Source organism: Haliotis rubra, unplaced genomic scaffold, assembly GCF_003918875.1.
Source record: "Haliotis rubra isolate DU_JTF1 unplaced genomic scaffold, ASM391887v1 Scf252, whole genome shotgun sequence".
In the NCBI taxonomy this organism is placed as follows: Eukaryota; Metazoa; Mollusca; class Gastropoda; order Lepetellida; family Haliotidae; genus Haliotis; species Haliotis rubra.
In genome coordinates this window covers 1018292-1031247 of record NW_025766581.1, presented here as the reverse complement: position 1 = coordinate 1031247, position 12956 = coordinate 1018292, and the positions used below count along the sequence as shown (strand labels likewise).

At 41.7% G+C, this 12956-nt stretch overlaps 1 protein-coding gene across 1 annotated transcript in view; it reads left to right on the top strand.

Moving 5' to 3' along the window:
* Nucleotides 1-7620: 7620 nt before the first annotated feature.
* The window catches only part of LOC124279576 (calcium-dependent protein kinase C-like), a 154642-nt gene continuing 149306 nt past the window's right edge, over nt 7621-12956 (top strand). Inside the window, 3 exon segments of the mRNA XM_046715415.1 lie at nt 7621-7790; nt 7936-7967; nt 8625-8707. Of these exon segments, the coding sequence (XP_046571371.1) occupies nt 7633-7790; nt 7936-7967; nt 8625-8707 (273 nt within the window). The 5' untranslated portion in view covers nt 7621-7632.

The window sequence follows — 12956 nt, the reverse complement described above, 5'->3', positions numbered from 1 at the left end:
GTGGTTCATTCGGGGCTCAGCGACTCAAAGGCGCGTTGATATTTGTATGAAGGTACAAAAACACAGAGCATAATTTGCGTGTTGAAACTTTCTACAAGACGAAACATAGTCGAATCTCTCTAGCTTTGAATCTGAAATGTCAGTATGTCAAGAATATATTTACTTTGAACTTTCCACAACGACACCCTAGAGGGAAAGCGGTTACTGGATCTTATTAAATGACTTAAGGATCGACTTAAATGCATCGCGTTGTTACTTATCAATGAGGATGGAGTGTTCCGCCGGTGACGATCGCTGTTCGTGCGATCGGCCACTTGTTTTCAAACTCGACTCTTGAAAGGAATTTACTAATTCAGCATTGTTTTTTCATCAATCACTACTCATTCATTAACACGCATCGCCAATCTGATTCCATCGCTATGCGCTTTTATGCAGATGTCGCCGGAAATGGGATATAGCCATACATAACGCCCTGTCACGCTCAGTCCAAACATTGGCTGTTTTTACAGGTGCTTTGCTTTGCTTTGCTTTGCTTTGCTTTGCTTTGCTTTGCTTTGCTTTGCTTTGCTTTGCTTTGCATCGCATCGCATCGCATCGCATTGCTTTGCTTTGAGTTACGTGGCATTGCCTTCCGTCACGTCAATGTATGTTGAGTAATGACGAGTTATGATGAATTAATATTCATTCAACAAGTATGTTTGGGTTTCTACATACAATATATTAACAGATTATTTCTTGGTTGTTGTGTTGCATTGCATTGTTGTGTTTTCAACCGGCTGACATGGTGTTAATTCGGAATTCTCCAATATTTAACACTGTAGTTTTCGCACAAAGCAGGTAAATTTAATGCCATAATTTGGAATGTAATTATCCGTATTAGATTACTATATCAGATAAAAATACGAGCCTGCTCCGTTAATAGTACCTCTTATGTAAAAATCAAATAGTTGTCGTAACAAGCTCTTCAAAAATCCAATAGAGCTCTTAACAAACTGACTCGTGAAGATCCGTGTTAGAATTGATCTTCAGTAACTCATGCTTGTCGTTAGAGGCGACTAACGGGATCGGGTGGTCAGGCTCGCTGTGTGGTTGACACATGGCATAGGTTCCCATTACTAAGATCGATGCTCCTGCTGTTGATCACTGGATTGTCTGGTCCAGACTCGAGTATTTACAGACCGCCGCCATATAGCTGGAATATTGCCTAGTGAGGCGTAAAACTAAACTCACTCACTCGTAACAAACTAGCGATAACAATGCCTTGTAGTTTCAGTAATATTGTCTTTTTTTAACACTCGGCGCTCTTCTTGAGGTATACGTCCATCGGCTGCCGACGTCGAAGTGCCAGAAACTTGATGAGTTTCTCGGGGCGGCCCCGTTGATCACACACGCAACAACTGCGTTGATGTAGGTATCGATACAAATACGCAAGTGGATCGATTTTTGCAGGTTCGCTGGGCACAGTGTGTGCTGAAGTAAGAACACTAAAACGCTCTCAGAGACCGCTCGGTGATCTAATATTGCAGTCACATATATCATACTTTTGTGATTGTGTTTTATGTTTATTTTCTCTAGCGTGTGTTAAATATTGACTCGGAGCAAGGTGTGTGTGGCCAGCAAAGCAAAAAGTGCTCACAGACTCATATATAGACTTGTCAAGATAATAACGGGCTGTGCATGAGGAATGAAATATCTGGCCTTAATGAAACCACTCATCCATCATAGAACTATGCCATGGAACGTTCACCATTGTGGTTCACCAAGTTCTCAGGCAGTATTCTTGCAAAACGCGTCAGACATTACAGCCACACATGTACGTTTCCACAGAACGATCTTAATGCTGCAACAGTCGACACTCGAATGTATATTCCAATAGTGCGATTATCATATAATTAGAAAGTATTTTGGAATGGAACCATAAGCTCATTTTACGAAGATACCTTAGATCTGAAACGATCTTAATGCTATGTTATCGCTATGTGGCTGAAATAATGCCGATGCATAGTAAAACTTTCCGTCAGTCAGTAATGCTATGTTAAAGTATGGGCGCCTAGTGGTTACGATAAATAAGTAGTGTGACCGTTTGTAATACTAAGGATCTCGCTCCACGAGCCGTCAGGCGTAAATTATGCGAGTCATGTCAGAGAGACAATTATATCACTCAGAACTGTGTAGATCGAGCAGATGAATGTCAAATTTGTGAAGTCATAGCAATATGACACTCAGCCATACTCTAAAATCAATTTGTAGATAGTGCCTTTGATTGTTATAGGAGGCAAGTCACATCAGTAAGGGGGTAGCCTAGTGGTTCGGTCATCACACGGAAGACTCGGGTTCGATTCCCCACATGGGTTCAGTATGTCAAACCAGCTGTTTCTGTGTCTCTCTTTCTAGATATGGTCGGTGGGGTAGCCTAGTGGTCAAAACGTTGGCTCGTCACGCCGAAGGCCCGGGTTCGAATCCCCACATGGGTACAATGTGTGAAGCCCATTTCTGGTGTCCCCCGCCGTGATGTTGCTGGAATATTGCTAAAAGCGGCGTGAAACCAAAACTCAGTCAGTCAGTCAGTCAGTCTTTCTAGATATTGCTGGAGTATTGACAAAAGCGGCGTAAAACCAGACTCATTCACTCACTCACATCACTAAACCTGAAAACTTAGGTTTGAAGATCGAATCATTGATGTTTGCTTTCCGGTCTCCGGTCACCATTCAAGTTCCAACTCCACTGCCAGGCGTAGTAGCAATGTTATCAACCCAGAATACTTTTTGTACAGTCTAACATTGTACGGCGAGCTGTCATGGGGCACCAGGGACCTGTTCTTCCTTAGAACAACCGAGGCTACGTACCAGTGTTTCCAGGTTCTAGGCTCGCCTGTTGTTTAACGCCGCACTCAGCAAAAGTCCATCTGTGTGACGGCGGTCTGTAAATAATGGTGTATAGACCAAACTATCCAGTGATTGACATCATCAGCGTCGATCTACGCAGTTGGGATACGGTGACATGCATCAGCCAGTTCCGCAAGTGTGACCAACTGATCCCGTTAGTCGCCTCTTACGACAAACATGGGTTGGTGATGATACCGTTAAGGATAATTTCCATGCTTCGCCATGAGTTCAGGTAAAACTGACAGTCTACCAAACCACGAGGACGACAGCGAAAATCTCAGCTAATGCATTCAAGCGTCGATCTGACCAGGTGATAATTTTACAGGCTTTGGTATAACTGTAAAAATCGCAAAGCGTAAAGCAGCATTCACTCACTTCAGGTACCGTTCATAATTTGTGGCTTTTTTTTTTTTTTTTAAATTTAAATTTTTGGGGGAGGGAGAAGAGGAAGAAGGGAAAAGAGGGTGTGTGATGATGATGATTTTAAGTGGGGTCACCCATTTTGTTCTGGGGACCTGGGGGCATCAATTTGTACACACGTACTAGGGGTGGGGTGGGTCAGCAATTTTGTACATACAAGTATGTTTAAAATTATGCTTAGAAATTATTGGAAAGGGGGTCATTGATTTTGTACATAATTTTTTTTTTTTTTTTTTATTTATTTTTTTTTGGGGTTCATTCACATTGTACATGCTTCTCCATAAAAATCATCACCTCCCCTGGCCATAAATTATGAACGGTCCCTTACTCGCAATGGACGTGAGTTCTATGATGTACTGTGTTCAACGTACAGGGCCTGCGTTAGTCACCTGTAACGTACACGTGTACATTTACCTTGTCCCATTCTCCATGGACAAATGTTCCCTTTTACACGGCAAAGCGGTCATTCTTTAGTGATCCATAAACTAATCTACTTGACAATGTTGGTCACGCACCTCCTTCGCGTCCACGCCGGGTCAAAGCGACAGGTCCCCTGAGTCCGTGCTAATTGCACTCCGCCACGATGTTAGACGAGTCAGGGGAAGTAGTAACATTGGTTCATGACAATACGTTAACACTGCATGATGGTTCAAGCAAACTCCCATAAAATAGGGACAAAATTATTTTTATGGGTACACCGTAAATATTCCAATGGAAGTTCAGGAGCCCAGTCCAGATCTGTTGTGTGCCTCCTCCAGATCTAGGCCCACAACGGAAACACCAATGGTTTACCTGGACGAGGGCTCACAGAGCGATCTTGGTGCTACAACGGTACTAAGCCAATGTTAAAGTGAGTGAGTGAGTGAGTGAGGTTTTGCGCGGCTTTTAGCAATATTCCAGCAACATCACGGTGGGGGACACCGGAAATGGGCTTCACACATTGTACCCATGTGGGGAATCGAACCCGGGTCTTCGGCGTGACGAGCCAACGCTTTAACCACTAGGCTACACCACCGCCCCGCCAATGTTAAAGTATCGAGGTTACCGCTGAGATCGTTTTGGGCAATTGGATACTGGTCATTATTCTTGACAATATATATTTCATGTTAGCCTTTTTTCGTGCTCACAGGGCTAGGGACCCGTGAAGATCCGGGTTAGAATGTATCTTCAGTCACCCATGCTTGTCGTAAGAGGCGACTAACGGGATCGGGTGGTCAGGCTCGCTGGCTTGTTTGACACATGTCATCGGTTCCCAATTGCGCAGATCGATGCTCGTGTTGTTGATCACTGGATTGTCTGGTCCAAATTCGATTATTTACAGACCGCCGCCATATAGCTGGAATATTGCTGAGTGCGGCGTAAAACTAAACGTGTATCCACGTTAACACTGGGGCACAGTGTCTCAGATGAGTGAGTTGAGTTTTACGCCGCACTAGGCAATATTCCAGCTATATGGCGGCAGTCTGTAAATAATCGTGTCTGGGACCAGACAGTCCAGTGATCAACAGCAGGAACATCGATCTTAACAATTTGATACGATGATATGTGTCAACCATGTTAGCGAGCCTGACCACCCGATCCCGTTAGTCGCCTCTTACGACAAGCATGGGTTACTGAAGATCAATTCTAACCAACACCTTCACGGGTCGTGTCTCAGATGACTAGCGATTAGTTGAAAGTATGATTCGTTAGGTACTGTTAGCGAGTGAGTTTAGTTTTACGCATTATTCCTGTTTTTACAGTTCTTACAAGTACGCGGGACTCAATCGTTGTGCTGTTGTGAAGTGGGCGATGTTGTTTCCTCCTGGAACACTTGTATTCTGTGAGCCCAGTTTTTACTCCTGATGTTATCAGACCATTGAAACGTGGTTTTGTTTGTTTGTTTTAACATATTTTATTCAGTGTTGAAATGGATTGGGCACAAGTTATGTAACTTATTACCTCCCGCTCCCATCAGAAACATGAACAATAATGAACAATAATGATTGGACGTAATGGATGGACATAATAATATTGAGACATATTATTGATTAATTGAAGTGCTTACTTCGTACAATGTATTTATGCACATGTCTAAAGATATTTTCATTGATAGTATTTGGCAGAGCAGGGTTGCCGTAAAGAATTGTATCAATGTCTAACTGAACTTTTGATAGTTCAAAGTCTTTCTTCAGATCAAAACGGCAAATGACAAATTTTGGACATTTTAGGAAGAAATGGTTAGCATCTTCCACCGGAGCACCACAATTGCAAGCTCTACTCTCTGATAGATTAACACGAAACAGGTCTGCTTGTAATGAACTACACGAAACGTGTTTGTTCAATTCCACACATGGGTACAATGTGTGAAGCCCATTTCTGGTGCCTCCCGCAATGATATTGCTGAACTGTTGCTAAAAGCGGCGTAAAACCACACTCACTCACTCACTAACTCACTCATCAATCTTAATGCTGGAATCTTGGCTGCTGTGGCTTCAAACAACATTCGTTTATCCTCAAGAATAACGAAAACGGTTCCTCGGCGTAAAAGACTTAGGTAAGCATAAACTACCGTGAAAAGAAAAAGTAAGCACGCACCTCAACACTGTATTTGACCAAAACATTTCAAACGTTACCAAAAAGGTTGTTCGCTAAAAACGCTTCAACTTAAGGTCCAAAACACAAGTATGACATCGCATACTTCACCATCGAAATACCTTTTTTTTGTGTTTCCTTTACTGGCTGACTGACTGAGTTTGGTTTTACGCTGCTTTTAGCAATATTCCAGCAGCATCACGGCGGGGGACACCAGAAATGGGCTTCACTCATTGAACCCATGTGGGGAATCGAACCCGGGTCTTCGGCGTGACGAGCCAACGCTTTAACCACTAGGCTACCCCACCGCCCGTGTTTCATTTTAGATGTTATTTAACATAGATGTATGCTTTAATCAGGCCACTGTTTATTTTTGAAAGACTGCGTTCTACAAAGACGATAAGGTCGTTTCACGTAATCGTATACACCAAGGGGGGTGCGAGCCCTCGTTAACGTCATTACTTTCTGGTCTTGTCCACTCTTGATTATGCCAGCGTGATATAACGGTATCCTGGCAACAACAAATAATACTCACTCACTTCTTATTCCAAGCAGAATTTCGACTTCTGAAAATATCATCTCGATCGCATGCCCTTCAAAGTCTTTTACTTGCTCTCTAAGAAATCACCTTCAGTTTTTTGTCCACAAGAAAGAGTATTTTCCATGTCACTAATGTAAGACGTGGTAGATGCAAGGGTAGCCATGCTGAGAAATGTTGTATGATTTAATACCATGGGGCTTCTCTCCGGTATAAAATAGTGTAATTTGCTTCCTGTTAATGAATGCTGATTAGGTAATTGTTCCAATGAATGAGTAACCATTTCGCTTTCCCCCAGAAATTACAGAGAGTGAGTGTGTTTATTTATACGCCGCTCTTAGCAATATTCCAGCAATATCACGGGGGTGAACACAAGAAATGGGCTTCACACATTGTTCCCATGTGGGGAATCGACCCCGGGTCCTTGTGGTATTGAGTGAAGTCTGCAGCCACTGCTGACTGCTCCACCACTCGTTCCAAAGGTGCTCCGTATTTAAATAATTATTTGCTTTCCGTAATTATCCGGTAATATTGCCTACCATAAGCCAGCTCCATCATTGCAAACTCTGCCATTTAACCCTTAATGATTATACCGACAAGGTGATCATCAACCCCATCTCTCTATAAACTTGATATCTACCAGTATATGCGTATCTGTTAATGTGGCAGAATGTGGAACAAAATCGCAAAAGCCTTTTTTTTTTATTTTGAGGGGTTTTTTCATCATTTTTTGGTAAAAAAGATAAATCGTTAATCACTTGAAGATTCATCCCGACTTCCTGTGTCGGATTATTCCCTCAATTACGGAGAATAAACTATACCAATGTCGCTTGAAGTAGCAAAGTGCTATTTGCTGGTTCCGATTTTCTGTCATTTACGAACATATTGCAAATTTCCTTGATCGAGTTCATTAAGCGCTCAACTCCCCACGCAATGCCGCTACTGTTTACAAGGCGCGGACTGTCATGCGACCAACTCGAGAAGAGAGAAACGCGACAATTCTATCTTTGGCGAAATTACATCACCCTATTAGCATAATTCATCCTTGTCGCCCAGATTCCTCCGCTCAAAACTACCTACTACTTTCACTTTGTAAACTCCCGAACATGGATAATATCATCTGCCCTGTAATATGAGTAACTAAGTCTCTCACACGGAACCAGGATACGTATCGGCAGGGCCCGGAATCGAGGATGACGAAACTGTCAGTTCAAAATGGCGGACGGTAAGGAAGGGTCTATGAAAGCAGTGCAGCGTTTTGAGCGAAGGGGTGCTTTGAGACAGAAAAATGTACACGAAGTTAAGGATCATAAGTTTGTAGCAAGATTTTTCAAGCAGCCGACCTTCTGCAGCCATTGCAAGGATTTTATTTGGTAAGAATTCTGGCCTGAACGGCATACTATTTTCGTCGCCTCTGCTGTTCCGACACTTGGGTGACTTCTTATCCCTGAAGAAGATTCGCATTTCATCGTGTGTGTATCTTATGCGCATAACAAGACCTCTGTTTTGTATTTTTAAGGGGTTCGGCAAGCAAGGATTCCAGTGTCAAAGTAAGTAACTTTGTTTTTCACACTTTGTGCACTCGGCGAAAATCTGTCGTATAATGTTTGACAGGAGCTGTGTTCATTGCATCGACTATCTGTCTGAAATCAACACGAGCGTTCAGTCCGCGTGGTGATGCTAGCGGCAGGGACATATATACACTTGCTGTAATTTGCAATGCGATTCTCTCTCTCTCTCCTGCACATATATTCAATGTGCCGATAGATCACAACGTGACATTTACTGTATCTTGAGTTCGTCTCTTATTACACTTGATATTTGACACGATCTTCTGCCTCAATCACAAATCAATACCATCTGTTAAATATAGCACAAATCGCTATTGCAGGTAGCAGATAGGCATCCTCAAGTTACACACATATTGCACAGCCAACAACAAAATTATTAACATCCAAATGCCAACAGCATTTTCAAATAACTGAAAGCCTGCAAGCTTGGTTGTATAACCAGAAATGGTTGTCATTATAATATATGTCAACTAAAATTTATCCTTGTCAATTTCATCACCAGCTATTTGCTACGTTGGCCAAATGATGTTAGCTGTTGACGACAGTGTTTATGGTTAACTAGGATGTGATTGCATATTGCTACCTAACAGCTCAGACAGGCATCTCTGTTATGATAATGTATTTGTCTCTCTGCAGTTTGCAGTTTTGTGGTGCATAAAAGATGTCATGAGTTTGTGTCCTTTGGATGCCCGGGAGCTGATCATGGCCCAGATTCTGATGTGAGTACATTCATTGTTTCATATTTTACACCTTGCATACTGAACATGTTTTCTTCAAGATTTATCAAATTACATGGCTATGGCATTTCCTGCCTACAAGGCACCATCATAAATGCATGTGGCTCGATGCGTTCATGTCTGTAGCATGTCAAACAGATTGATTTGACAGGTAAGGAAATATCGGCATCATGCTGCACCTTAAGCCCCAGTACGTGTTTCAGTGTATTACATCTGTCATCGTAGGAAGGGGCGTGGCACTTGTGACACCTGATGATTTTTCAGTGTATCGGAGGCGATTATGTCATTCATATACCTGTGAGATGCACTAATCAGGGATTCTGGGGCTGTGCTCCTGGATAACGAGATAGCTGCACAGGTGTTAATCACTGACAATGATGTATTGACAGATACACGAATTTGATGAACATATTGATTGAACCGCAAGACATTGCTGAACACTACTTTGAATACATTGTGTTGTGTCAACTGGTCCCAGTGTCTGTGTGGTAATTATTGTCATCAAGAATACTCCTGGCAAGCTGACTGTGATCCTTTAATATTTATAGTTTCTGTTCATACACATAATTGTGATGATCCTGCTGGTTATGTCACACCTTGTTGAAAGAGGTATCTGTGTCATTATTCATATTTTATAATAATTCCCTTCTATTGAAGTCTCCTGCCGACAGCTTTAGGATCTGTCATATGGGGTTAAGGGAGTTGGGGGGCGGTGGGGTAGTCTAGTGGTTAAAGCGTTGACTTGTCGCGCCGAAGACCCGGGTTCGAATCCCCACATGGGTACAATGAGTGAAGCCCATTTCTGGTGTCCCCCGCCGTGATATTGCTGGAATATTGCTAAAAGCAGTGTAAAACCAAACTCAGTCAGTCAGTTTTGGGAGTTGGGTTGACCAGGGGGTGCTAAAATCTAAGTTTTCTACAGAGAAGTCTTAAATTCCCAGGTAACAAGTAAGATTTTATGAACTCTATCAGAAAATGCTAGCAACATATTTTAATGAGAAAGAGTTGGATAGTTAAATTTATTTTGTGAGTACTGGTACTGTGATTTAAATTCCTAAACTTGTTCACTTTGACCAGTGTGTAAGGAGCAGAAGAGGTAGGATCTTATCATTGAAGAGTGAGTGAGTAGAGTGAATATTGAAATACATCTGTCAATATTACAAAAATATCACAGTTGGGAACACCCGAAATGGGCGTCATACACTGTACACATATCAGGGCTCAAACAGAGGTCTTTAGTGAGACGAGCGAAGTATTTATCCACAAGCCCAACTCAAGGACACTATTGTTTGAGAAAGCAAATGAATTGTTCCTTATTGGAGATCGAACGTCTTGAAGAATGCAAGAAGACTATCTGTCAGTTCCAGCCGAGCTGAAATTAACGTGCCATGTGCACCTGTTCATGAGGCTGGGGACTGCTGTGGACTTGTAGTGTATGCTGTTGATGTCGAAATGTAATCTAATCACAAAGTAAATGACACTACATTGAAGGCATCGTGATAGGAAGTAGATATTAGAACTGCATGTTGTCACAGTAAGCTGACAGTCACATGAATCAGAACTTTATTGTCCTTAAAACAAAATCCTGATTTCACTACACATACTGCTTGGAATGTACATATGAGGGTGTATAATCTGGTTATGACATGCTTAAGTAAAACTTTGTTACATTAATCAAATACAAAGTGGCGGAAGGTTAGTATAGGGCAGTCATGCTGTTTGGTTGAATAGGTTTACAATGTTCTTTTTTAGTTGCAACAGTGTTTCATGCTTGAAACTGAAGAAGCAAATTTCAAATCTGTTCTTGCCATGTATGGTAATATAACCATGATAACCTAACTAAGCTTTCTAACATTCATCTGGGGCGGTGTGGTAGCCTAGACTATGTGGTTAAAGCGTTAGCTCGTCACGCCGAAGATCTGGGTTCGATTCAGCACATGGGTACAGTGTGTGAAGCCCATTTCTGGTATTCCCACCATGATATTGGTAATATTGCTAAAAGCAACTAAACTCACTCACTCACTTACATTCATGCAGAGGCCCAGATAAGCTGCGTATCCGGGTAAAATACGCATAGAAAATTTCAAATTACGCATTGAAAAATAATTGTTGCGTACCAATTACGCATTTAAAATGTTAGATACGCAAAAAGTTTCAAACAAATGCGTACAAAATATATTTATAAAAAATCGCTTGCGTAATGAAAAAGACATCGATTGCTATCAAGTTGTGCTGTTAGTATAGGACAAGTGTTGTCCTGTCAGTATAGGATGAGTAATGTTTTTATGAAATCATTTCCATTATATTTAAGTTGGTTTTGATTAGGTATGACATAAGGCAGAACATACCTGCTTAGTAAACCTACTCAATGACATAATACTTAGGTGAGTAAAATGACTGAAATACGCACATATTTGAAATCAGTGGGTAACGGAAAATGAAATACCCACTCAACATTCAAAATACCCACTCCAAAAAAATTGAGCTAAATCTTATCTGGAGCTCTGATTCATGTGTTAGTTTCACCGCCTCCGTGGTGTAGTGGTTAGAGCGTCCGCCCGGAGTGCGGAAGGTCGCGGGTTCGATCCCCGACCGCGTCATACCAAAAGACGTTAAAATATGGTACTTGTTGGTCCCTGCCTGGCGCTCGGCATTAATGGGTACAACGAGGACTGGTCAGCTCGGAGTCAGTATAATGTGTCTGAGTGGGGTATTCATGCTTCACTGCGGCACTATAAAACCAGCCTAAGTCTGGGCTAGTACAAGCAGCTACACATACACACGCATGCACGTCGTCATATGAGTGAAATATTCTCAAGCACGACGTTAAACCCAATTTCACCTGACCTCACTAACATTCATGTGTTAGTTTCAAGTAGAAACCTTGTGTTATACAACAATTGTATTGTATCACTGTTTTTAAATTAGGGTTGTAACAACAGCCACTTTCCTCACATTTTTTAAAACACTGTCGTGACAGTAAATGATGGGTTTTATATTTGGTTCTGTATTTTGTCTATCACCTCAGGCTACAAGTATGACAGCTATTTAGGTATGCGTGCCTGTCACTCTGTGACACTGATAACTCTTCAGATGGGACAGGTTCTGGGTAGTGTGTGACCAGGGGAACCTTGGTACTTCTTGGCATGGAAGGCTTGCTGTGTGTGGAGATTTATAGACAATTTTATGACCAATCATGCCATTTATCATCCACTTCTACAAGTTCTTTCTAATTCCAAATGGGTTTATTAAGGCATTGATTAGAATGCACTCATCCACCTGTCTGACAGTGTAAGATACAATGTCATGCCAGCCCACCATGGTTATTGAAAACCATAAGGTACATTGACATTTCAAGGTAGAAAAGGGCCTGTGGGGTAGCCAAGTGGTTAAAGTGTCTGCTTGTCACAGAAGACTAGGGTTTGATTCCCACATGGGTAGAATGTGCGAATTCCATTTCTAATGTCGCCTGCCATGATATTGTTGGAAAATTGCTAAAAGTGGCATAAACTTTAACTCACTCACTCAAGGTAGAAACACTAATGTGACTTTGATTTATGAATTCTTGCAGACGATTGAGTATCGGAAATGATCAATGATCTACAGCTATGTGATATATGTTTTAATGACTGTCTGTGGTGCATAAGACAATTATGACATTGTCTTCCCTACATTGTTTAACCGTTTATTTTGAATTGAGTAATTATGAAACTCGGTTGTTTCGGCAGATAGGGTATGGCTTTGGGTTGTTTTCGAGGATATTGTAGGGTTTGGGGTTGTTTTGAATTGGGGTAGGCGATAGGAATTTGAGTTGCTTAAGAGGAGATTAGGGTTTGGGGAATAATTTGACTAAAGGGTATGGTTTAAGAGTTTTGCTTGGGAACATGGTAGGGTTTTTCGGGATAACTTGATATAACATTTGTTTGTTAGCCATCTCAGCATTGGAAGCGTATCCTTCACGGGAACACCTGTCTGACTATTATGTTTATGTTGGTTTTATGTAAATGATATCATAAATATCTGTGTAGGACACAACTGTGACAAACGAGCTGTTGTTTTGTGACTGGAGTGTGATCATCCAGCGCGCAGATCAGCCAGTTGACCAGTTCCACTTATGGCTGTCTACATGTTTTGTCTGCCTCGGTTCACTCAACCTAGAATGCTAAATGGATTCATCATTTACATAACTGGTTTTGTTATTGGATATAAGGAAAGGACCAATGTTAGTTTG